Genomic DNA, 28000 nt, shown 5'->3' with positions numbered 1-28000 from the left:
TTTCATATGTTACTATTACATTCTCACATGTTTTAGGACCAAAAAACTACTGTAACTGTAATAAGACAAACTAAACTTTTCAGAGGTTTTGGATTATCTAGTACTATTTGTGTTTTTATTTGAAGTTTGAAAAAATTGTTTCCTTGAGAACAAAAGTGATGATGGGAAATGAGATTATCTTCTTTTTTGGCTAAGATTTTGAGCCAACCACTGAACAAGTTCAAAACAAGTTATTTCATTGGTTAGTTTTTAAATCTGTTAATATGGTTATTAGTTTTTTTTTTTTTTCTTTCTTTTTTTGTGTGTATGAATGAACATGAGTACATGAGCATGCTAAGATTTGAGGCAATGAGTAATTCAAAGCTGTTTGATCGGTTAGTTAGTTATCTGTGTAAATTTTCTGTATTATAATCATATGGCTATATGTGTTTCTGAATCTTTCCACTCTCTTTGTTCCTGTGTTCACTTAGTTCAAATTTCCATTTTAACCTTGAGGATTTTCATTATAAAAATAAAAATAAAAATAAAATCCTTGAGGATTTAATGTTTATTTCACTTCAACTAATTGTGACTTTTTTTTTTCTTTTTGAGATCTTCCCACAATTATGTTTTTGACTTTACTTGAGGATTTGATCTCTGCTACTAACAAATTAATAGGGAATTATGTTTTTGTAGGTAATTAATTATACTTTCTTCTCAATCATAAGGAAGAGAGATGGATAGGGTTCAAGAGGCAGAAGAAAATAATAAATCTTCAGTTGTTGGTCTAGCAATCAAAGGTAACAAGAAAAGCAAATATGTTGTACAATGGGCACTTGATAAATTTGTTCATGAAGGGATAAGTATCTTCAAGCTTATACATGTCAGAGCTGTTATAACAGGAGTCCCAACACCAAGTAAGATATAATTGTTTTATGTTTGGATTTACTCCTCTAGAAGAGCTAGTAAAATGTAAAGTGAAAAAATAATATATTACGACTGAGATGAAAACAACAAGACGAAAACCAACTTTTTCCAATGTTTTGGGGGACTAAACCCGAAAAAATTATTTTGAAGGGACTAAATCCGGAAAAGATACATATTGCAAGGACTAAACAGTTCTTCATTCTTTTCTATAAGCTGAGAGAAACAATAAAAAATGAGAGTACAAGGTTCAGCAATTTGAATATGATAGTTCAAAATTTTTGTTTTTCCAGTGGGAGAAGTGCTACCTCTTTCACAAGTGCGTAATGATGTAGCAACTGCTTTCAAAAGGGAAGTGGAGTGGCAAACAAATCAAATGCTTCTACCATTTAAGAGTTTGTGTGAGCAGAGAAAGGTTATACATTGTTGTTAATGGAGATTAATTACAATAATTAATGCACTATAGTATAGGATCTAATCTACATTGTTATACTATTGCTTGCGTAGGTGCATGTAGATGTAGTAGTGATTGAATCAGATGATGTAGCAACTGCAGTAGCAGAGGAAGTAGCAAGGGAAGCTATTACCAAACTTGTCCTTGGAGCTTCATCTTCTGGTATATTTAGAAGGTACTTATATAATGAAGAGAGAGAATAAGAAGATAATGTGAGTATGAGAGAGAAGGTTGTACAAAAGTTGTCATAAAATGGATGTACAAATATCATTTCTCATATTGAAATGTCATTATCATATTAAATACCATTTTCAAAAGTCAGAAAAAGAGTACCTTAACTTGAACATCTTAGAGTGGAAGCTGATTAACATAATAGTAGATAGATCAACTATTGACAGTTTAGGGTATTATGGATTGGTGGAATGAGATGGAACGGAGTAGGGTTATGTTCTATTTTTGGAGTTTAGAGTAGTTTTTGTCTAACTCAAGTAGAATGTTGTCACAGCAGCATAAGAACACTTAGCTAGTCGCACAACTGTTACTGATGTCTTGTTTTATTCTAATCCGCTCCATTTCATTCTCCTCCACTCCGTTCATTCTAAAATATCCAAACATACCCTTAAGGAATGTGTAGTGAGGCACCAGTGATGGACCTTGGTGTCACCGCACCAATGTCAATATCCAACAGCTCAAGAGCCTAGAGCCATCATCATACTGCACCGGAGGTTTGGAAATGAAGGAGCAGAGATGTAAACACTTCAAAAAGTAGGTTACTTAAATAATTTCTTTTTGGGAAATGTTAACAAGTGCCCTCAAGGCACTTGATAAGAAGACTAAAGAAGAAATGTTGTCTTGGAAATGGTGCATTCAATGCATTGAAACTTTAAAATGTAACTTTTTCTACTTAAAATTAAGACCCTTTCTTTTTTTAGAAAATGAGAGAAATATTCTAAGCATTACGTTTTACCGTGCACAAAAGCTTAGAATGGATATATCTATATATTTACCAATATTTTATCTCTCTTTTATTAATAGGCACTTTTCTGTCATTGACTTCTTTTCTGATCTTTATCTGATCCTACTCCTTTTGAATAACTCCTTTCAGCAAACATAAGGGCATTTCTGCAAAAATATCGGTATGCACTCCAAGATTTTGTACAGTTTATGCCGTTGCCAAAGGAAAATTGTCCATACGGCCGTCAGACACAGAGATTGATGGAAGCATTATAGATAATACCAGTGAAACCAGTTTTTCCTCCAGCAGCTCATCAAACTACACTTCCACCTCTCAGACAGGTAAATACGTAGCAAGTTTTGCAAAACTGTTGTTTAAAAGGTAAGATTTTCAGTATGATTCAGAACAAAATGCCTTGTCAGAAGAATGAAGTTTCCTAGCACTATTTTTCAACCCTTAATAATTGTCAACAGAACATTCAAGTTCTTTTTTCCCTAATATCTTTACCATGACAGTGTAAATATATTTTACATAGACAGGCAGTAATATTTTATCATCTTATGACATCATAATATTATTCTGTATACATGTTTCCACTATGGTAAAATGATGAAATGTAACCGGATGTTTGTGTAAAATGTATTTACACTTTCTTTGTACAGTTATGAAACTCATAGCATAATCTATAGATATCATGTAAAAATTGTCGTTTCTATCATCACAGAAGTATCAGTATTTCTAATACTTTAAATTTTATAGTACGTAATGTTCATATAACTCACATAGATTGTTAACGAAAGCGAAACTCTAGTATGCTTGATTTCAACTTTCAAATATTTGCTTACAGATTGCGTGGAAATTTAGCAAGTATTACATAAAAAGATCAAAACTTACTTCTGTTGTGTAGAATAATCAGTGTTTGAATGTATATCAGATTCTGCCTCAGTCGCATCATGTAATGCTTTACATTCCTATGCCAAGGAAACACAACGAGTTAGAGCTCACTCGAGTATGGATCAGACCCTTCTAAGCACAAGTCCTAGTCTGAATGAAACTAATCATTTTAGAGGCCAGTCCCTAGATCTTGGAAGAAAGAATGCTGCTGCAAGTTCTTCCAGAAAATCAGATATCGACCATGCTCTAAGTCAGGCCTCTAGTTGCGGAAGCATTTCAGATACTGAATCTTTCTTTTATGAACAAAATCATGCCAAGGATGCGACACGAGTTAATAGACTTCCCCCATCAAATAGGCAGGTAATTGAATTTCCTTTCCTTTCTACTTAATGAAATGGTACTTACCTACAACCCGCTCTCTTCGTGAATGGATCTATCTTGATATGCATTGTCATTCAATTTAACATTGGGATATGTAAATCATTTAGTTTATGTTTTTCATGGTGTAATATAATATTTGACAAAACTCTGGTACAATAAAGTTTCATCTTTACTATAGTTTTATTTTTGCTCTCATTTCTGGCAAATACAAATATGTTTTCTCATCATATCGGAGTATGATATGTTCAAGGCTTACTTTGATTAGTATGCAATCCTATGTTGAGATATATATGAAATTCAAAACATCTATCGCTTCAATTTGCAGCTTAATTTCCTCTGTCGTTGTTTATAATCAGGAAAACATTAACCTTGAGCTGGAAAAGTTGAGAATTGAACTAAGACATGCACAAGGAATGCATGCAGTAGCTCAAAGTGAGAACGTTGATGCATCACAAAAGGTAATGTCTTTTTTCTTATTGTCAAAACACTTATAGCTTCTCTTTCTCTACCATTTGTGCTACCTAATAATTAAGGAACTCCCTTCCATCTTCGATGCCTCTAGTTTAGTTCATTTTGAGTTATCTTATTTTATAAAATGTAATGGAATAATACTTTCTTATTATTATTTCTACAAAAGGAGTAATAACTATTATTTATGTGAACAGTTGAATGAACTAAACAAGAGAAGATTAGAAGAATCCATGAAAGTGAAGGAGATTATGGCTAAGGAGGAGATGGCCATGGAATTAGCGAATCAAGAAAGAGAGAAATATGAAGCTGCAGCAAGAGAAGCTACATATTTGAAAGAATGCGCTGAAAGAGAAGCTGCAGAACGAAAAGAAACAGAATTTAAAGCTATCCGTGCTGCCAAAGAGAAAGAAAAACTTGAGGATGCTCTGAGTGGTTCCACACCTCAGTACCGAATTTTTACATGGGATGAAATAGTTTCAGCTACTTCATCTTTCTCTGAAGATTTGAGACTTGGAATGGGTGCATATGGAATTGTGTATAAGTGCACTTTGCATCACACAACTGTTGCTGTTAAAGTTCTCCATTCTACTGGAAACTGCAAAAACAAGCAATTCCAACAAGAGGTAAACATTGTTCCATATTGTAAGACCAAACAAAAAGTATATAGTACCTTAATTTTTTGTCGAGTTTTCTTACACATCATATGACCGTATATCTTCTCATTTGTATACTTATGTTTGAAAATCCTATTTCAAGTATGATGTTTTCTTGTTAAATTATGTAATAGTGCCCCTAAGATTAACCATTCAACATTACTTCCATTTCCATTTCATTAAAAATGTTCTGTATGTTCATTGTCGTATCCCATATGTTTTTGCAAAATGTGAACCGACCAATTCAATCAAGCTGGTGGAGACATTGTAACTTTGAGAAATGATAGCAACGCACTCTTTTCAAGACACTAATATTGGGTGAAGTTCATCTCCAGAAATGGAGTGGCTTCCACAAATATCCCATAACTTCACTTGAACAAACTTTACAAATAATAATAAGCAATGTTCATCTAGTAATGAGTATGAGACTTGAATTGAACTGCAAAACAAGACTTATATCTTCTCTTTGCTTGCAGTTAGAGATATTGAGCAGAATTCATCATCCAAATTTGCTTCTTCTTCTTGGTGCATGTCCTGATCATGGATGCCTTGTGTATGAATACATGGAGAATGGTAACTTGGAGGACAGATTACTCCAGAAAAACAGTAATAGTCCAATCCCATGGTTTAATAGGTTTCAAATAGCTTGGGAAGTTGCGTCAGCTCTTTCCTTTCTTCACAGCTCAAAGCCACAGCCAATCATCCATCGTGACTTGAAACCCGCAAACATCTTGCTTGATGGTAACCTTGTCAGCAAGATTGGTGATGTTGGCCTTTCTACAATCCTTGATTCAGATGAATTATCTGCCATGTATAAGGACACAGCGCCTGTTGGAACACTCAGCTACATTGATCCTGAGTATCAAAGGAGTGGTTTAATATCAACGAAATCAGATGTTTATGCTTTTGGATTAGTGATCTTACAGTTACTGACAGCAAAACCAGCCATAGCACTTACTCATATAGTTGAAACAGCTATTGATGGTGGTAATTTAGCAGATATATTGGATCCAAAAGCAGGATCATGGCCACTACAAGAGACGCTAGACATAGCTCGGTTAGCATTAGGCTGTGCAGAGATGCGGCGTAAAGATCGACCTGATTTGAATGACCATGTCCTACCAATGCTAGAGAGGCTGAAAGAAGTTGCTGATAAGGCTCAACATTCTGCTTCAATAGTTACTATAAAATCCAGACCTCCAAATCATTTTATATGCCCTATACTTCAGGTAGTCAAATATTCCATAATGGCATTACACCGATTTTCTAATATGCAATAAAACGAAATGGATTGTGGTTGAGGTTCCATTTTCAGTAAAGGTGTTTTAGACTTTGGTTAATACGTAATAAACATATGTTCCCTATTGATGGCTTTAGCTATCTTGTTGAGCTATGCTTTTTTTATTGGTAGAAATGGAACCCGATGTCCTAGGGTTTACGACACTCATACACACTACACTCCATGCTTCGGAAGATGCTCATTGTATTTTATTTTATTTGATGCAGGATGTGATGGACGATCCTTGTGTTGCTGCAGACGGATATACATACGATCGTAATGCAATTGAAAAGTGGCTTGAGGAGAATGACAAATCACCAATGACAAATATGGTTTTACCTCATAAGCATCTAATTCCTAATTACACACTTCTATCTGCAATTTTGGAGTGGAAGACCTGATAAAATATGATACTGGCATACTACATTATTTTTCTCAATGTTAATCTATTTAGTTAAATGATTCCTTCATTGTAGCTAGGCTAACTAGAAAACTCAATATGTGATAGTTACTTGGTTACAGACATTGTGTGTACCATACCTATTGTTTGGTTACATGAGGAAGATTGAATTTCAAGTGTAAATAAATTTGATTCTATTGTAGGATTGCGTATGTGCTTAAGGGATTAAAGCTGGTCCTTGTCGTATTATTGAAGATTTTATCATCTTCTGTTATTCGAATACATATGTACAATTCGTTGAATTGCTTGTTTATGTCACATTTTGTAGGTTTAATTGTAGCTCTAGTCCGTTACGTGTCACGATTGTGCGATTTTTATTTTCGTTTTCAATTGTACCGTTGAGTTTCCATAAGTTTTGGACATGTTGCAATCAAGTCATCCCATCAGTCTTCATCCAATTGCTAAAAGAAAATGAAAAATCATGTACCATGTAAGCATTTTGTTAGCAATTGCAGCAAAATCTAACAGAAGGACTTGATAGGTAAGATGATGAAAAGTTGAGACCAACTTTGCAGAATTGAACGCAGGAGCCATACATCAGACAAACGCAATATTCGATGGAGCAAAACTACAATTTAACTTTTTTCCAAATACATTTTTGTGTTCTGATAGTAACTCATGGTGCCTTAGTTTTAAGATATGGATGCTAGGAACAAAGAGATTTTATCCTATAGAGATTTGTCTTGTTCCATATTCACCATCCATCCTTCTCCACATTTTCAAAATCAGGCACATCTTTTTCCCCCAAATCTCAGGCCATATTATCACATAATTTAACCCTGAAAGCAAACTCATAATTCATATATTGGTTAATCTAATTGCAACTAATAAAACTAATAATGGCCTTTCGTATATCATCAACTGAAAATACTCATGCATTGAACATGATTACTGCCTAATTGTCATCTATATTTATTCATTAGAAATTACAATATCCATAAAAGATCACATGCTCCCACCCAATATTAAGGTGACTTGCATTTTGATCCTCAAGAATTCCCCTTATAAAAACATAACAATCATGAACCAAGGGTTACATACATAAATTCAAATGTAGGCATTGCTACAGATAAAGGAAAAAGAGGCATCATTCAAATCCTCCACTTAAAGGAAAATTAGGCATTGCTACAGATAAATATATACACAGAATTGTTTGGTACTAAATAAGCTTTATCATGGTTCCATTTAAGACCATGGCCAAAACTCTTTCAATTAAATTTCAGGACCAGTTGCAAACATGCATACGAGACCGCGAAACACTTGAGCAGAGAGTTGGTGTGCCTGAAACATCTCACCATCCACATTCCATACACTCTCATTGCCAGAAGAAGTGAAGGTAAAAGCAGGGGTCTGCAGGTGTTAGGTAACATTAGTAAGTTGGCAATGGAATAAGGTGTCGTGGATTAGGGTGAAAAACTAACCTTGCAATGTTCGACAAACTTAAAATTCAAAGGGCTTCCCCCTCTTTTTGTAAGTTGAGTCAGGTGCCTGTATCATTCAGCAAGCAAACAAAGAAATGATATTGTTATCAAGTGTGCAACCTATATTTGATATTTGTGAAATAATGAGGCATATACTATATATTTCATAAAACACAAACAATTAAACTATGTACAATACGTGAGAGGGAGAGAATAGAGAATTAAATAAAGAGGACTTGGCTTTTTTCAGAATTACTTGGAGTCAATACGTACTCCTCACATGGTTGTGCAGCAAACATTTGCTATTTCAGGTTCAGGTGTTAAAAAGTAGCGCTAAAATAATTTTAATTTATGGTTGGTTGGCTAAAAATTACTTCCTAGAATGGAAATGAGTTGTGTAATTTTTTAATCTTATAATTTTTTACACACTAAGGAACTGTTATGTAATTTTCAGTTCAAATTTTCCACAAACTCAACCTAGAAAGACTGTAAATGTTCACAAATCCAAGTGTCCAACAGATTGGTATGATATTGCATTATTTATTTTCCAACATAATCTAAATAAAGATCCTATTCTGTATACCAGGGAAGATCCGTAAGATTTTCAAGTGACTTGGGGTCTATTTGTATTGACTTATTTGAGCTTATCTTATGACGTAAGCACTTGCGAGACTGTTTGAGAGAGCTTACAAAAACAACTTAAGACATGTCCCTGAGTTTCTTTTATGAAAACAGTTCATAGCTTATATGAAAATAATTTGACTTTATTTTATCTTTTGTTATAGAAATAGCTTATACATATGCACTTTTGCTATAAGCGCTTAAGCAAGGTGATTATCCAAACATAGCCTAACGTGGAAAGAAAGAAAGACATTGTTTACCATAAATAAGAAGCGTGAGGACATTCTTTAATCATTATGAGATGAAGGAAGCCATCTGAAAGGTGTGCATCAGCAACCAAACCATCGGGTGCTTTTTCATTTCTGTTAGAGATTACCGCAGCTCCAACACTAATAAACCGTCCTTTTGATTTCACCCATCTTCTCTTTTCTGAATTTAAATGAGGTGTTAAGCTGCAAGTTCCAGCAGCTGCATTATTTGGCTTTTCATTACAAACTTTGCAATTAATACGGCAGATACATCTTTCTGATCTGCGTGGAGATTTCAATCCCCGTAAAAGGCTACTTTCACGACTCCTTTTGGAAGTCGTCGAATCGGTTTCCTCTGATTCATCATCTAGGAATGATATTTCTGCCTCATATGACCTGAATAATATTTAGACAGATTATGAAAAATAGAAAGGTAAAGGTAAATAAGCAAGATGTCAAGAAGTGCCAATAGTTGAAATAAGTACAACACAACTGAGTGATACTGGTAATACTGCTTTCGGATACAAAACGAAACTTCTATACGGAGTGACAACCATTTGCATATAAAATAAATTTTCAAATAAGTCTAAAAAACTAAACTTGCATAATTAGATGGAGAACCCCTTTAACAAATAATGCAGGTTAACAAGACATTTGAATTTGAATCTGAACCTCAAGAAGAGAATCTAATAAATGGATTGAATTTTCACATAACCAACCAACATGTTGGATCTAATAAAGTCAATGGTTTGAACATTGTAATTACAAAATCCATGAGACGTGTGTTGTTTTAGCTTTGTGATAGGTTAGTAGTTTGAATTTGTTAGAGATATAATATACAAATCATTAATGTGTCTTCACCCAACAGCTTGAACTTTTAGGATAGTTTGATAACATGATATCAAAGCATCTATGACCAAGTGATCTAGATTAGATTCTTGTAGCCCATATTCATCTAATATAATAAGTTCAATTTCAGCACGTAGTAGGGGGTATAGTGATTCAAGAATCAAGACTAAAATAACATTCATACAGCATCGTTTATTATATTCAAGGAAATAAAAGGCATAAAAGAAGAAATTTAGAGCTGGGATTATATCCACTTGGACAATACCTGTGCCTTAAAAATACCACTGTTCCAGCATAATCATAACGTTTGGGACCCATCCAGCGATACTTCTCACTCTCTTTGATAACATCGCCATAAAATCCATACCTTTAGTCATTAATATAGAATAATAAATTACCATTAATATAGAATAATAAATTACTAAAGAAATCTTTAAAATAACTGCAAGTTGGTATGTAGTATATAATAAAAGAATGCCTATTTGCTTTTCATCAGGTAACAAAAACGAAGGAATATTACCCTGAAAAGGAAGCTGCATAGCGCACTAAAGGTTCAACCTCAGATCTAGGAGTTTTTTTCCATCGCACAACTTGAGCTATGTCAAGGTGTACCCTTTTACCAAGGACAATATGCAATGCAGAAGTTATAGGATCTCGAGCTCCAGTTGTACTACAAAATACACAGGGTTGTATTCAGAATTTCAAATAAACCACAAGAATAGTAACAGAAAACTACAAGGATAGACTAAAGATAGACTAATATCATGTCTTTTGTTTGTGCAGAACTAGAACTGAAAGGTCGTCAAAAATACTAGTAAGAAAAAAGTTACCATATCACAATGGCATCAGTTGAACCTGCGGGAATGATCCCAAATCTAAACCATTCATTTGGAACAGGAAACTCAGGAGCCTTATCTTCCGAACCTTCAAAAGCCACAAAAAAAAAACATAAAATTGTAATTATTATTTTTTACATTTTGCTTTTCATTTTGATTTTGTATTCAATGAAATAAACTCGATCATATAAAGGGGGCATAGAAATGGCTGTTGCAAAAACACTAACAGTTCACAGTAATTACTAAAAATGTAAAAAAAAAAAAAAAACATAAAATTAATGAAACGTTGGAATGAAGATTGTAACTAAAACAGAGAATAGCTCAATTCTTGATTATTGTAACTAATACACAAGTAATTGTACTTATTCCTTCCAATATATCAACATGCTGATGCAAATCACAAGCAGTTGACAAATTATTTTCTAAATTTATCCATTTCACAGCTCATTTTAGTTACTGTAATTTCGAAGACATCCAAAAATATAAAAAACGGACTTGAAGTGCAGATAAACTGAACTCACTAGAATTTGATATTCTCAACCCAGATTGATTTGCACTTGAAATCAGAGGAAACTGGTCTTCACTTTGACTTGAAGTCTCCTCAAACACTTCATTTTCATCAACAACCAAGGAATCGCCTTTATCTTTAGCCAAATGAACAAAATCTGGAGGAGTTGGTGGGTAGGGAGCTTTAAGCCTGGGAGAAAGGAACCCATTAAGGATTTCATTGAAAAATCCATCACCACCCTGGAACCACCTCCATTAGAAGAATACAAGGAACTTAAAAATCATGGTTTAAAACTCCAATAATATGAAGCCTCGTCATAAACATATCAATAACATATCGAAAAATTATATTCATAATAGGAATATGCATATAATATGATCCTATGGTAATAGCCCTAGTCATACCTAATTAGTAGGATTAATCAGTCGAGACAAGTATGATAAAATCAAACAATTAGAATAGTCATCCTTATGAGATTAAACTGCATAAGATTTAAAACATGAGAAGGAATTGGAAAGAAAGGTATGTAATGAAATCCACTACATTAAGAGGAATGATGAGAATGTGTGAAGGACTGAGGGCAGGAAATTATGTGGTCAGATAGTGGAGAGAAAGCATAAATTGGGATAACATGAGAACAAGGCCTCCTGAATTTCCTAAGGTATTATATATTTTGCCTTTAAACTATGAAGTGGGGAAGAAAAAAACATCTACCATCTACTATTTCTGTATAAACCTACCTATCACTGTTTGTCATATCACACTGACTGATATCAATATTTCAATATAAATATAGTACAATGTAAAAGGTTAGAGTTAAGTTCTTACAACAGCTATAGCACCATCATATGAGTTAAGCTCCTTATTTGTTAGAGATGACATCATATCAAATGCTTGGCCTGCTCTCTCTGTCACAATCACCTGGTGAAGAAAAGAAAAATCGATTAATTGGACCCCGTCAAGTGTCAACAATCTTATTTGATCATCAGTTACCACTTAATATATCATAAAGCTGATATTATCTGGCTCTAGATTGAAATAACGGAGGGAGCAAAAACTTTAGCGTCAATGTGAAAATGAATAGAGTTATGTACACAAATACTAGCAGAGCCGAAAGTAGGTCACTAACTAAGAAAAACCAAGTTAAATACTACTCCCTCCGCTCCTTTTTAGTTATCGTTATAAGATTATTATGTACACATACCAAGACAATGAATAAACTCTGTTACTTTTGATGGAATTATTTGTCTTTTTTCTATAACACCCTTGATAATCTCATTCCATTTATTTCTCCATCTACCATAAATAGTAAGGTTATTTCGGGCAAAACAATAGTTAATATTGTATTAAACTTTGAAAATGACATATAAATAGGAATAAATAAAATTCTTCTACAAAAGTGACAACTAAAAAGGAACAGAAGCATTAATCAGCTCAAACTGATTCAAAAAAAATATATCAATTTTAAGCAAACCATCAAGCATAATAAGACTACCTATCAATCTTTTTGTGGTTAAACAGGGATCAATAGATCTCATTTTCAAAAACAAATGCAGACATGATATCAAATAATTTCATTGTGACCTCTCCTTCAAAATGTGAATAGATGTTTGCATTGAATAAATTTGTTTTACTAGTAATTATCAACAAATTCATTTCATTTCAATCATATATTAGGTCACAAATATTAAATATGCATAACATAACATATCACAGAGTAGTTAATCATATCATTACTAAATGAATTAAAGCATGTTTCCCAAATTCAGTGCCATGAAATCAATGCAAATGCAGTTATTCATTTTTCAGTCACTGACCACAATTTAAAAATAAGACTTGAAAAGTTATTTCATAAGGAGTTGAAGGCCCATTTGAAGACTCTATGAGCTTCTTATACATAAGCAATTAGATGATAAGTGCTTATGATATAAGCTATTAATTAAATTGTTAATCCAAACATGTAAACATATTATAAGTTTATCATTAGCTATACATTCAGGAAATTACTAGAGATGCTAAAGTTTCACCTTTGTTTCTACTTTGGCGAGTGCGAATATAGGAGCCACAGCTTCCCAATTTCTACAGCCATTACCTTTCCCACTCCTTGGATGAACAAAAACCTAGTGAATCAGAAATAACATCTGGGAAAATTCATTTTAATTAATCAATGAAAATAAAAAGAAAAATTATAAAGCAAGTGTTTGATCAATATCGCAGCATACCAGAAGACTCCTTGGTCTTCCAACTTCAAGTTTCAAAGATGAATCAAGTTGATTTACCCACATCAGACATGTTTGCAAATTTGTATGCCCGAAAGTATATTCAGCCAGGATCCACTGTGAAGGTTGATTCTTACTCTTTATAAAACCGTGCACAGTAAAGTGGAACATCTGCATAATTGTAAGAAGAAAAACTATGAAACATGGTAAACATTTAAAGAACATAACTGCATACCTAAGAACAAGAACAAACCTTTCTATCATGACTCGAAAGTGTACGTTCAGTGCCACGAGGGAGATTTAATTTGTGAATCGAACTGTTATCAATCAACTCAACAGCATATATGTCCGAAAGTTTGATCTCAGAAGCAACCTTGGAAACGTATTTAATGCCTAAACAAGTTGAAACATCCTGTTCCATTAAATATTTAGAAAATTGATGAAGTTAATCATTTAATTAGAATTTTGGAAGAAGCAACATGTAAGGAAAAGTTGGTATCAACTAGTTCATGAGAAATTTATGGTACTAGTTAGTGGAATTGTGACATAGGTTCCTTTCAGTGACTAAAATCATCATACTTCATCCATGGATGCATTTTATAAAACAAAAACTGGATTTTTTTATCGTAAAGTATAAAATGGTGACTACATCAAATGCAGTCGCAGGCCGACTCACAAGGAAAAACGATATTCAATTCATGCACAACTGACATAATCTGAACTTGGGTTCAAATCAATCATCCACAAAGTAACAACGAACATGTGAAACATACAACTTTGCTTTAAACAGAAAAATTAATCAAGGTTCAAGACTACATCCTTTACCCCTGAGTATAATAGGTTTGAACAAACAAACACAAAAAGCTACTCAAAGCAAAATCATTCTCAATCATGATGAGAACCAGATACCACCAATAACAGAATGGCCTTTAATTCCAGTCATAAAATTAATTACAACATGCCACAACACAACATGTGAACCATCATAAGCCCTTAGACCTACAAACAAACTCCACCCAAATATTTGCCCCTGGTCAAAGAATGACGGGCTGTTTGGATCGATTTATTCAAGCTTACTTTCTGCTATAGGGAAACTTAAGAAAACAACTTATCTGTGACTTGTTTTCCTTATGTTCATAATATCTCTATGATAGTTTACGAAAACAGCTTATTATGAAGCACGGACACTCCTTGGATTAGGCATGTCCTGGTGTCGGACACACATTGGTATCTAACACCGACCCCAACACGACACGTATGATTCCATAGAATTATGTGATTTTATCAAATTATTTATTATTGGTGTCGGCATGTCAGACATAGTCTGTATCCGTGCTTAGTAGCTTATAGCTCATATGAAAACAATTTGACTTTGTTATAAATAAGCACTTATGATTGGTGTTATGCTATAAGAGCTTAATTAACTTGTTTATCCAAACAAGGCCTGAAGCAAAAAAACATTTCCATCCAAACATAGTTGAATGCTTAAACAAAGGGTGCCAATTGCCAAACCAATCCAACATATACCAAAACAATATCCATATACAATTTAACAATCTAAGCCAGAAAATTTCACAAACATGTTAAAAGCAATAAAACAAAACAAAAAAAAAGAAAAGAAAACATACATTTTCCAAAGGCTCCACCGATTTCCAAGACAACCCATCTGAGTTTAAGCTAAGAATGACCTCACCAACATTATACAACAAAAGGGTTGAGTTAAAAATGGATGGTTTACGATCCAAAGATGTACCTGGGAGAGATTTGTCTCTCTCTCCTCCCAAGTCACCATCGTTTCCCTCTCTCTCCATTAACAAATGAAGAGTCAAGGAAACGAGATTATATGTTTTTGTTTAGTATATTCAAAGACAAGATTTTCAATAATTTCAGCAAAGATTGAAAGTTGCAACAATCAGAAAAAAGTTTTCAAAGGTTTTTTTTTTTCTTTCTTTCTATGACTTGATTGAGATTAAGGTTGAGGTTTTTCGAGCAGACACCAATGTTTTGTTTTTGTTGTTTTTTTAGGCGGCTTCTATCTAAACAACTTGTGGGTAAAATAATTGACTAGATTTAGCATTAGACAATGGTCCACATAAGTTTGACATCAAATATTAAACAATATACTCCAATCAATGGATGTCATAAGATATTGAGCAAAATAATTAGTCTTAATTAATAAATCTCGATAATGAAATGAGACTAATGATGTTTTAATGTCTATTTCGTCAAATTTCTTTTTTAATTCGATATTCAGCTCAATAATCTACTAGTCTTAGTAGTTCAATATCATTGTTCACTTGTGGAATGATTCGTTTAAAGTCGAAACATAGCTCTGGACTTAGTCCACCATAATTGGCAGCAGAGAAATCGAACATGAGACTTTGAAAAAAAACATACTACAATGTTAATATTGCTAGATTGAACACCTACATTTAGGTTTGAATTGAGACATCGCAGTATTTGCAAGTATCATGTGGTGTAAATGGTGGGAGTAATCTCATTTTATATACACTAAAGCGCGTATAAAGCGGTGGGACTCATAATTTCATTCAATAGGAGAATAAATATTGAAAAGAGAGTGTAAAAATGGAGTATTTTTAGACTACTCCTTTTTTGTCAAAAAAATAATTTATATTTTCTTAATGATTTAGATATTTAAATACTTATGTTATGATATTAGTGAACTAATAAGATGATAAGATTACTACTTTAATTAATAATACTTCAAATAATATATATAACACTAGCATTTATCAAACTAAAGAAATCAAGAGAGAAGGAACTAGGATGATATATTTTGATATCTCAAAAATGGTGTGTTTTTACATGAATTAAAGTGTGGTATTTATACTACTAAATTTACCACTATTACATGAGTGAAATTAGAGAATTGTTGTTCCCACATTACATAAGGCTGTGCCACACAAGTAAATGACATTTTTGCCCCTGCAAGCTGCGGCAGTTAACTACCGAAGTTTGGAATCGGCTGCAGTTAACTACCGAAGTTCCTTCTGCAACTGCCGACGAAAAAAGTAAAAAAAAAAAAAAAAAACCTCGGCACTTAAGTGCCGAAGAACTCATATCAAATTTTTAAAAAAAATACTCCACACACACACTTGGTAATTATGAGAGCATAGCATAGTATTCAAAACTCAAACTTAACTCAATTAATTATGAGAGAAAGAATAATTATATAACATTTGTTTGTCTATATATCTATCACATACACTTGGTAGTTCCTAGATAACAGCAATTCAAAGACTTGCAGTATGAAATGAGTTTTCCCTTTCTTACTTAAACAGAACCGTAGAATTAGTTGGTTAGACTTGGTAATTAAGAGAATGCATAATCCCGTTTCAGCATAGTGCCATAATTAAGAGAATGCATAGTGGCATTTCAGCATGCCACACAAGAATCAAAGTTTTACCATAGTTTTTCTAGTAGATGTGTGAAGATAGCATAGCATAGTATAATATTTTTTTTTAAAATTTGATATGAGTTCTTTGGCAATTAAGTGCCGAGGTTTTTTTTTTTTTTTTTTCGTCGGCAGTTAAGGAACTTCGGTAGTTAACTGCGGTCAATTCCAAACTTCGGTAGTTAACTGTTGCAGAGGCATTTTCATCTTTTATTAGTATTTTTCAGTCTTATAGCATGTGTAAACAGCAATTCTCGTGAAATTATTTGTTTCACTATTCTAATTTGGCATTTCTCTAAGTAATAAATATTATTTACTATTGTAAGTTGATAATTTGGATAGATATTTCAACCTAAATAGTAAAAATTATAATCATTATCTTTTTATAATTTCTTATAACATATTTTTATATTTAGTTGCAAAACAGTTTCTTAAATTTTTAGAATTTGATGAAGATACACGGTTAAAAGATACTCTAATTGTTATAATCAATGGAAACCAAGATTTTGAAGAGTAGCAATTCCAAAAATAAAATGATTTCAACATTGATACATAATCTAAAGATACTCAAATAATAATTGTGTGTTGTAATTATTAATTACTTTTTGATTGGTTACTTTCATAAGAAAGATTTTATTGTCTAACGTTTCTTTGCAGTATAATGTAAGATACATGAACTTTGGATCGTCTTTGCAGGACAATGTAGAAGATACATTAACTTTGGATCTTAATTTCAATGGTATGTATTCAATAAAAGAAGCTTTTTTTGTGTAAATCAGATATCATAATACTACTGCATGCCTAAGACTGAATTCGAATTCAAGACCTTGATTAAGTTAGAAGAGACATGTGTCATCACATTTATCTAAGCATTTAATTTTGTAGAAATAGCATATTTTCCTTTTTATAAGGTCATTTGAAACAATTTGGTTTATCTTTGCTTAGAGATTACTACTTAACAATATTCCCACCAACGATAATATACTATGAAAAGAGATGCAAAATTTAGCATCGATTCCTTGTGTGGCTGAGTGTAATCTTAATGAAACAACTATTCATTTGTTCCTTTATTATTTGATTTTTGGGAAATTATGAGAGAATGTTTTATCTTGGTTAAAATTTAGGTCTGTAATGACAAAAATGGTTTTTGTCATGCAGTTTAATTCATATGTTTGATTTTCAAAGAAAGAAAGTGGATGAATGTTTTCATGTGATTTAGTTAATATGCATTTGATAAATTTGGAATTATCGTAACTATGTTGTGTTTTGCAATTAGATTTAACCCTTATACCTTTGGATATGGTAAAACTTTTGGTATGATCATAAATAAAGTCCAAACAAAATATTTTTCACGTGATTTCTATCGATGGAGTACTCAACTATTCATATGTCTGAAAGTGGTTTTTCGATTATATTGTTGTTGACTCAAATATCAAAACTTACACCAATAGAATTTGATTTGTGGGCCGTGGAGCAATGGTCAACGACAACCAATAACCAAAACAATCGCAACCGATCTAACAATAGTGTAAAGCAAAACCACAATTGAACCAAAAAACAGCAAAACCAAATAATAATAGAGAAAAGAAACACTACACTGATATTTGCTCGCTTCATTCGGCTCGAATTTAACTTACGTCTTAAGGAGATAGATCTCTCCATATTCACTTTCAAAGAGTTTGTTAAAAATAGATACAAGAATTACAACAAATTAGCCTTCAACCACCTCTTCAATAACAAACCTCAAGTTTTACCATTTTTTCAAATTTCTTTCATTTGCCAAAAGTCTTGATGATTTCAATATACCCAACATGTTTATAAATTTCACTACACCCAACATATTTATAAGTTTTACCATTTTCCCAAATTTCTTTCATTTGTCAAGAGTCTTGATGATTTCACTATACCTAACATATTTATAATTTTTTTTTCAACTCTATAATCTATCTCTAAAAGAAACTCAACACATAACCTTTAATTTTTTTTTATAATTTCATACTCTCACATCTTATATGCTTACCATGCGATCACAACCATGAATCTCTCTATCTACAACCCACTTCATTCTAAAAACACACTTATTTCATTCAACTTTATTTTTCCCCTTCAACAAGTCACACTTTTATTTTTTTGCCACATTAATTAATTAATTTATTTAAAATAAAATTATTTTTCTTCTTCCACAAGCCGCTCCACTCACTTATTTTCATTTCTCATTAAAAAATCTAAAACAAAACCAAAACCCTTTCTTTTCACTTCGTTGATCTCTTCTTTCATTTCCTTCAAAACCCTAAAACCCTTTCTCTCTCTTCTCTCTCTCTCTCTCTAAAATGGGAAGCAATCAAGCAGCAAACATCCTCTCAAACCTAGCACGCGTCGCCTTCGGTCTCGGCGCCGCCGCAACCGCCGTCAACTCCTCTCTCTACACCGTCGACGGTGGCCAACGCGCCGTCCTCTTTGACAGATTCCGCGGCATCCTTTCCGAATCAGTCGGTGAAGGAACTCATTTCCTCATCCCATGGGTTCAAAAGCCTTACGTCTTCGATATCCGCACTCGACCTCACACATTCTCATCCATCTCCGGTACCAAAGATCTTCAGATGGTGAATCTCACTCTTCGTGTTCTCTCTCGTCCTGATACTGAACGTCTTCCTACTATTGTTCAGAATCTCGGTCTTGAATATGACGAGAAGGTTCTTCCTTCCATCGGTAATATCATTACAATTCTTAATACAACTTTAAAATATTGTTAGCGTTTAGGGTCTGTTTGGCAACAACATATTTGAGCTTATAGCTTATGTCTTATAGTTCATTTGACTAGAAAGGCCTCTTTTATTTGTCACAAACTTATAGTTTATTTCTTACTAGTTTATAGTGTTGTTTGATAAGGTAATTCAAGTAGCTTATGGATTAAAGCTTATGATTTATCATTTTTTATGTCAATTTTACCCTTCAGCCTTAATTAAAAAAATATTAATTCAACATATATTTGTAAGCTTGTTCAACCGCTAATTTTGGTAAACACTAAGAATTTATTGATCTAGCTTATCCACTCTTAGCTATAAGGTAGCTAGCTAATAGCTTAGAGTGGATGACTGCTAAACTAGCTTATAGCGGATGACTTATAAGCTACTTCCTCCATCACATAACAAATTATAAGTCGTTTTGACCTTGTCATGGGAAAGAGTAATTCAGAATAGTTTTGCAAAATTAAAGAATTGAAATAAGAAAAAATAATAAATAGGAAAAGTAACATTAATGCTTAATTGTTATTGTCAAGTGACATATACTTTGGGGAAATTTTTTTCTTTTGAGCGACTTATAATTTGTGACGGAGGGAGTAGTTGATATCAGATATGCTAGTTGGTTGAATTTGTGGTGTTTGGCTGTTGAAGTAGTTTATAATTTTTCCAATTAAGATTGCAGCGGTAAAAATGAGATAAAAAGTGATAAGTTATAAGCTTTAAGCTATAAGCTACTTGAGTTAATCTATCAAAAAACGCGATAAGCTTATAAAAATAAGCAATAAGCTTGTGATAAAATGACAGTTACCAAACGCCAAACAAGGTCTTTTTCATTCATACCAGCTTATAGGCTATAAGCTTAAGTATGTGCCGTACCAAACAGATCGAAAATCGCGCCATGCAACCCAACAAGTTAACATCAGGGTCTAAAAGCAATTGTTTTGTAATTTGTAGGGACTGAATCGAAGAAAAAAAAACAGAAACTTACATGGACTAAAAAAAAAATCATATTTAAACCTAGGATGATAAGTCTTATATGTAGCTCTTTAGAACAAGTAACTTGTCATTAACGTGTAACTAAATTTTACATCTCTTAACAGGTAATGAGGTTTTGAAAGCTGTTGTTGCTCAGTTTAATGCGGATCAGCTTCTTACGGATAGGCCTCAGGTTTCGGCTCTTGTTAGGGATAGTCTTGTGAGAAGGGCCAAGGATTTCAATATTCTTCTTGATGACGTTGCTATTACTCATTTGTCTTATGGTGGTGAATTCTCTAGGTACATTTCTTTCTTTTTTGTTTCTTGGTGTATATTGAAATTGTTTGTTAATCACGAACACTAACACTTAAAACTGATAATGATTAAAGAAATTAAAGTAGTTGTGGATTTGTTTGTTTAAGATTAAGAGCCTGTTTGTTATGGAAGTGATTATGTTTTTTTTTTTTTTAAGATTATAATTGAAGTGATTATCAGACAAGCCTGTTTGTTCAGCTTATTTTGTAAAAAAACCACGTTTGGAAATTTTCATGAGATTCTTAAAAATAAATAATCTGAAAATAATCTAAAAAATGCTTCAAATACAATACAATCTGGAAATAAGTTTACATAATATTTTTAGAGGTTATTTTTTTTTTTAAACTAGAACTGATTTGTCTAAAAAATGCTTCAAATACAATACAATCTGGAAATTAGTTTACATAATATTTTTAGAGGTTATTTTTTTTTTTTAACTAGAACTGATTTGTGTTTGTTTATAGTAATTATAATTTTAATCTACTCACTTTCATCTAATACAATCATTTGATTAAATTAGAAAAGGCTTAAACAAACATGATTAAAATCACAAAATGATTGATTGGTTGAGAAAAGTAACTTTACTTGCGAACGTGTAACAAACGGGCTTTGAATGTAACTTAATGTGTCGGTGTCGTGTTGGACACTCGACACACCTTAGTGTTGGTGATATATAGACTATATGAGGCAATCTCTAATTTTGGTCCTTGAAATTGTATAGTGCCATAGTACTTAGATTTTTTTTTTTTGTGTAATTTTAAGATATTGGTTATTCTAGTCCATACATTCGAGCAGCAAATCAAGAGGTAACAATCTGACATTTAGATTACAAATATAATGACTAATTTGATTCATGAGTAATCCTTAGGACTGATTTGATGTCAGGTATTTAAGTTCAAGAACTAATTTGAAATGTTTTCTAACAAAACATAACATTTGGACTAAATCACCGACACTTCATGATTTTCAAATGTTTGCCATTTTTTTTTTAATATCAAGAAGACAAGAACTAACTTAATGGTGCCTGTTAGGTGACCAAGTTGAGCTTTCACTCCTAACCATGCTAACTCACTATACTAGCTAACTGCGACAAATTGATTAATTACAAAGACTCTTAACTTACTCATTACCTAGAACCAACTTATCAATATTTTTAATTTCAAGAACTAACTTATTGGTGCCTGTTGTTTTAGGGACCAAGTTTAGCATTCACTCAACTATGCTAACTCACCATACTAGCTAACTGTAACAGACTGATTAATTTACAAATTGACTCTTAATTTACTCGTTAACTGGAACCAACTTACCAATATTCTAAACTAGCATGACATTCCTGACCTTTTCCAGTACTGATTCTCTGTATGACCAATATCAGGGCTGTTGAGCAGAAGCAGGTGGCACAGCAGGAGGCAGAGAGGTCTAAGTTTGTTGTTATGAAGGCAGAACAGGAGCGTCGTGCTGCAATCATCCGCGCTGAGGGAGAAAGTGATGCTGCAAAGCTGATTTCTGATGCTACTGCTGTTGCTGGTATGGGGCTGATTGAGCTTAGGAGGATTGAGGCTTCCAGGGAAATTGCCGCTACTTTGGCCAAGTCTCCTAATGTCTCTTACCTTCCTGGTGGAAAGAACTTGCTTATGGCTCTTAATCCTTCACGTTGATGAGGTTAATCACCTTTTTTTGGTTCTTGCATTTTTGTGGTTTTGATTTGATTTGATTTGCTTGCATTAGAGGTTGGGCATCTGTTGTATGTCTTATGTATTTCAATTTGATTTGCTTGCCTTGGAAGTCCCATCAGTTAGTATGAAAATTCCTTGAAAAGCGATGTCCAAATGCCCATACAACTTACTGCACTTCTGCCAATCTACTACACTGTGCAATAAGAAATGACTAGTTGTTTCTGAGAACTTGGGGGACATGACATTTATGTCACGGGAATAACCAGATCTGCATGCCCACGGCCAATATTTAATATTAATCATATGAAATATCATACTCCAAACAAAATCATTAACCTTAGTTATTAGTTGTCATGATAGTTAAATTGTCCAGCCATATTGTTGCATACACATAAAATCACCCACCTTGAGCCCAAGTCTGTATCTATTTTTACTTTTCCAGTTGACAGGATCTTTGCCATTTTGTTAAGTTAATGCATCCACACTACACTGTTTTATTTTATTTATATGAAAAAGTACATGTTGATTATGAAATATTGATGTATGGACAAACATGATTTCATTCAACTGTACTAAGTTGTTTTAGTTATACGTTAAGTGATAAACATCCTTGTGTTTTCCATTTACTCACGAAGTTATTGCCTTATTGGTATTAATTACTATCTTTTACTTTTTTAGACCAGTCTTACTCTCTTCTACCTATCCAGAATAACGGTTTGTTCAGTTGTTGTTTCAAGATTTTGATGTACATGTTCCTTTAGTGCATCATCAGCATGGTATATATTTAGGCCTGTTAAAGTCATCTAATGTTCGGTACTTTCAGCTAAATATATTTAACTATGTCTATGGTTAACCCCCTAATAATTTCCTTCTTCATTCATTTCAGGAATCAATGATATAGTGTCATGACATGCTTGGATGGGATCACTATCTTGAGGCTCTTGTTTGCTAGACATACCTTTATTTTTTCTTACTTTGTAGATCCTATCTCATTCATGCAGTTTCATATTAATTCTAAAAACAAAAGTTAGAAATGAATTTGGATCTTAAGGTTTGATAATTGCAGAATAACTAAATGCAAATTATTGCGAATGGTGAGCGACAAAATTGAATGCTCTCTTTGGCTTTTTCAGCATGACATGTCCTTTATGAAAAATTTAGCCATGATTTTTCGTTAGTGTTTGTTTCTGCCTTTTTAGAGAAAGAAATTGACTTTTCACATGGTCAAAATTTTGGCTTGGTGGTTGGATTGGGGACTAAGGAGTGATAAGGTCGAATGTTTGATCCCCAACCCAACATAAAAACTATCAATCTAATATTTTTCCTTCTAATTTTTTTTCAGAATTGTGTTATTTGAATGACATCCATAAATTTATAAAGAAAATGAGGTATTGACACAAAAACTGGAAAATGACTATACAAATATCATTTTTCATTTTTACTACTACTTTTACTTTATCATCAAAGTTTGATGTATACAGCAAATTAGTTTAGAATTTTTTTTCGGTGAAGTATATGAAGAAAAAATATCTATTTTAACTTGAAGTAATTAAATATCTATTTTATTGACAAATTTACATTTGGTTGTCAAAAAAAAAAAAAAAAAAGACAAAGCGAAATTTATTTAACGCACTTCATCAAGAATTTATACATTGATTTAACGGCGGTGTGATTGAAAAAACTTGTCTACAATTTATTTCAATTTGTTTTATGACATTTGTATGCAAGAGGGATCTCAATCCACTTTAAAGTTCAAAGTGGAGAAATGAACTAGATAAAAAACGTAACAAGGATGAATGTATCTCAACAATTTTCTTTTTATGGATACCTCTCAACAACTTTTGATAGGGCGCACCCATTATATTAGCATGAATTTAATTTGTACATGTTAATTATATTTAAATAATTTGATTAATATATTCGTCAAATGATGTGTTGCCACGACAACTTATGAATATAAAAAGATATGAGTCGTCATATTCATTAATTGACGTGACAAACATCATTGGATACTTGTGTAAAATAATTACACACTGTCATAGTATATTAATTAAACTATTCTACTTAATAACGTCACTTGTTAAAGTTAGTTTGTAAAATAATTTTATAAATATATGATCTAGAATGGACCTTGGTCGACGATATGAGATATGTTACGTGATTGAGGGTGATAATTTTCTTTATGGAGGGGATGATGTACTAACAAACACTATGACGATCAAATCAACAATTCAGTTGGAGGTGCGAGGTTTTAGGGTTTAAACAATGTGTACCTCGGCTTGAGTAACGAGTTAACATTTACAAGAGGATGATTATGGTTTTTCGGGTATTATTTTCAAAATCATTTGAACATTATATTAAGATCATTTTATGTCCACGGCCTTTTATTTCATCAATGTTTTAAAACCTGAATCAAAAATGAAACTGATTTGGATTGAACTACTCAAATAACCAATTACATATGGATTTGGATTTTTCAAAATGACTAAAGTGTAAAGTACGAAAATCTTATTTTAACAAGTTCATGATTTTCCCTAAAAAAAAAAAAAAAAAAACAAGTTCATGATTTGTTACATACTACTTATAATATTTACATTTGATTTGTTAATCAATGACTCGTATTACTCCAATTTTGTAGTGACCAAAAATATATTCACCCTATATTAATTAAAGAAAAGATAAAAAAATTTAATATATTATTAATTTTAAATTAAAAAACAATTTCAAATATATTAGATAAATTATATACAATTGATTTTCCCTCATTCTCAAGAATTAAAGACTCTTAGAGTCACTTAGAGTCATGTACTTCAATCACAAACACCACCACCGACTACATACAAGGATCACCAATATACCTTACAAAGATTACATCTCTCCCTCATTCTTCATATATTAAATATGACTGTTTAAGTCATTCATTTCAATCACAAAAAACATGTAACCATATACATGCACGAACTAAATATACATTTATTTTTTTAGGGGATGAAATACCAATGGATATCTCACTTAGTCTTCATATGTTAAATATGTCTATTTGAGTCATGTCTGTCATATGACAATAAATATTATATACTTTAAAATACAAAACAATTGTAAATTCCAACTTCTATTATATTTATGTATAGTTGAAGATGAGCACTATGTGCCTGTCTATCAACATTTTTTTTTATTATATTTCCTTGTATTTATATTTTATGTTGTATTTAAATTTAAATTTTAAAATATATTCGATAGTTATGGGAAAAAAAAAAACTATTTTCACTACATTCAATAATTTAGTGACCGTTTTTTAGAGATTTTATATAAAAAATTGAATATGTATTTTGTGTTTGTTTATCATAATAAAAACCACTTTTTTAAAAATAATTTAGTCTTTTTAGATATAATTATATAAAATGAAATTTTTGATACATAACTACATCCATCTTTTGATACTTATTTTCTATCTCCTATAAAAAAAATTATTTTTATACAAGTTACTCTTAATAACTTCTCATTTAAAGTTGTTTTCTTATTTTTTTTTATTGTGATTCGTTTGATACTTATTTATTTTTTTATTGATTTTGATACAAATGCGTAAAATAAAAAATACTTTTGTGAAACACAAGTATAAAAAATTGTTATCTCTCTAACTTTTTTTAAAGCAAAAAACAGAGTGCAAAAACATCACAAAAACTCTGATACCTCAACTATGTTAGCACCCTAAAATTATCAAATATCACTTGTAACGCCCTAAAAAATTTATAACAATAAAAAAAATTAATATACAACACTTGGATATGACTAGACCAAAACCCAAAATAACAATCAGTAGAATAAAAAACAAATTCCTTGTTAAAAACCTTTTAATGAAATCTTTGTGGAATGAAATAATTGTAACAGGAAAAAAAAGTGTAATGCAAATCAACAAAAATAGCAAATCTCCTGACTAACAAAATATAAACTTATAAAGGCCGAGCCTATTCCTAATAAAGACATCATCCTAAAAGGAATGAGGTTGTTTAATGGTGCTTTTAAGATAAGGAAGTGTGGAGCTTCGCTCTTGAAATAATAGGAGTTAGAAGAGTACCAATATTTAACTTTATTGAATACACCATTTTTTGAGATAATATCTTTTTTGATTAGCCTACGTCATTCACACCCTTAATGAGAGGCAAAAGTTATGGTGCATAAGGATTTCTTTATGCACCATACATAAGGAAATCACAACCATCGGATCTTGTAATAATCCTAGGGTGCTCAGCTCACACTTTCACAATCTGATTGCACACACTCTCCGACGTGCTCACTGCTCCGACCTGCTCACCGCTCTGACGTGCTCACCCTTTCTCGCCGCTCCGACATGGTTTCACCGGCGAGGTCACGACGACGTGATTTGACCGGCGAGGTTGCACGGATTTCACTCCTTGCTCGCACTCCTTGCTCATGATTTCGTACTGCATTTTGAAGATGTAATCATGTATATGATTTAGGTTTTGATTCAAATTTCTGATTTAGGTTTTGATTCAAATTTCTGATTTGTTAATGGTTTATGTTCTTAGGATCAATTTAGTGATTCAAATTTAGTGATTCAATTGGTGATATTAGGATCAATTTCTGATTTGATATGTAAAGGAACAATTTAACTTCAATTTATCATATCTAATGGTTCTTTGTTCTTAATAGTGTTTGTTGATGTTTTCAATGGATTTGATATCAACTCCATCTGAGAGTGGACAATTGAGTGTTGAAACTTCATTACTGATTCATGCTGATAGTTCTCAATGTTACTCCCCTAGCAATAAAGAATCATGGAAGTCTTTAGTCTTTAAAACTATTAAAGAGATTGAAGATTTTTATGGTAATTATGCATATAACATTGGATTCTCTGTTAGGACTATGTTGAAGTCGAAGAACAATTCACAAAATAAGAAATCAGATAAGGTACATTATGTGTGTTATGTTTGTAACAAACAAGGTTTCAAGAAGGGAAGTCTGCTTAATTCTAACAACATGCCAACATCAGACAGTCCAGTGGTTATTGAGTTTGTGAAAGTGAAAGAAAAACCTGAGGAAAGGGTTGGTTGTAAAGCTGGAATATATTTGAAGCTGGATAAAGTTTTTAATGTCTATAAGATATATAGATGGGATGTGGCTCACTGTCATCCATTACATAAACTAGAGCATTTGTGTTACCTGAGATCATTTCGAGAAGTAAATGAAGTTCAAGGACAACTCGCTTTGATAAATTCTAAAGCTGGAATGTCGATGAGAACGTCTTATGAAGTTATGGGTCAAGGAGTTGGAGGCACATAGAATCTTCCTTTTCGATTTTCAGACTTAAAGAACTATCTAATAACAATTCACTACAACCCTAGATAGTGGACTAACAAGAAGGTTCATGACTTATAATATTGCATAAATAGTAGTTATATCATTATTTTGCTCTCACCTTAGATAGTGGACATGTATCTGCATCAAAACACAATACAAGCGAACCTTCATCGATGTTGTACAGTCTGGTTACTCTGGCCGTCAGTCCATGCTCGAGTCCTATAAGGTCATGCACCTTCTGAAGGTCTTGGTTTGCCGTCTTCACATCCCAATCACTTCTGCCGCTTGTATTTCCCTGTCAGAAATGGGCTTCTCTTTTCCATTTTCTCCATGTAATTAATCTGCACAATAAAAACATGCACATACATATTTTAAAAATCCACCACTCAGTTGTTTTAAAAATA

General features: G+C 32.4%; 3 protein-coding genes across 6 annotated transcripts; 2 read left to right on the top strand and 1 right to left on the bottom strand.

Moving 5' to 3' along the window:
- LOC11420306 (U-box domain-containing protein 35) lies at positions 1 to 6708 on the top strand. Of its 3 annotated transcripts, none has more exons than XM_039831801.1 (10): positions 1 to 241; positions 708 to 896; positions 1197 to 1318; positions 1411 to 1532; positions 2463 to 2653; positions 3247 to 3566; positions 3944 to 4045; positions 4253 to 4681; positions 5188 to 5940; positions 6218 to 6708. In XM_039831801.1, exons 1-10 carry the CDS (start codon positions 169 to 171, stop codon positions 6389 to 6391), a joined length of 2475 nt encoding a protein of 824 aa, XP_039687735.1. In that variant the 5' UTR covers positions 1 to 168; the 3' UTR covers positions 6392 to 6708. The 3 variants fall into 3 exon arrangements, with proteins under 3 accessions (XP_039687735.1, XP_003598187.1, XP_024633541.1); XM_003598139.4 differs by having other exon boundaries at positions 4 to 241; positions 676 to 896; XM_024777773.2 differs by having other exon boundaries at positions 230 to 374; positions 676 to 896.
- A 594-nt stretch (positions 6709 to 7302) lies between these two features.
- Positions 7303 to 15187, bottom strand: LOC11409122 (ceramide kinase). Of its 2 annotated transcripts, none has more exons than XM_003598138.4 (12): positions 14781 to 15187; positions 13406 to 13564; positions 13156 to 13323; positions 12961 to 13053; positions 11762 to 11854; positions 10947 to 11172; positions 10420 to 10513; positions 10110 to 10259; positions 9855 to 9956; positions 8753 to 9136; positions 7872 to 7938; positions 7303 to 7800 (listed from the first exon to the last, which is right to left on the bottom strand). In XM_003598138.4, the coding sequence occupies exons 1-12, from the start codon at positions 14961 to 14963 to the stop codon at positions 7663 to 7665; spliced, it is 1857 nt and encodes a 618-aa protein (XP_003598186.1). In that variant the 5' UTR covers positions 14964 to 15187; the 3' UTR covers positions 7303 to 7662. The 2 variants fall into 2 exon arrangements, with proteins under 2 accessions (XP_003598186.1, XP_013458811.1); XM_013603357.3 differs by having other exon boundaries at positions 13406 to 13545; positions 14781 to 14919.
- Positions 15188 to 18793: 3606 nt separating this feature from the next.
- Positions 18794 to 23454, top strand: LOC11420305 (prohibitin-3, mitochondrial). Its single transcript, XM_024779941.2, has 4 exons — positions 18794 to 19276; positions 20412 to 20586; positions 21977 to 22263; positions 23164 to 23454. The coding sequence occupies exons 1-3, from the start codon at positions 18898 to 18900 to the stop codon at positions 22257 to 22259; spliced, it is 837 nt and encodes a 278-aa protein (XP_024635709.1). The 5' UTR covers positions 18794 to 18897; the 3' UTR covers positions 22260 to 22263; positions 23164 to 23454.
- Positions 23455 to 28000: the final 4546 nt, after the last annotated feature.

This window comes from Medicago truncatula, chromosome 3, assembly GCF_003473485.1.
Source record: "Medicago truncatula cultivar Jemalong A17 chromosome 3, MtrunA17r5.0-ANR, whole genome shotgun sequence".
In the NCBI taxonomy this organism is placed as follows: domain Eukaryota; kingdom Viridiplantae; phylum Streptophyta; class Magnoliopsida; order Fabales; family Fabaceae; genus Medicago; species Medicago truncatula.
This window is presented reverse-complemented; position numbering and strand designations above follow the sequence as displayed.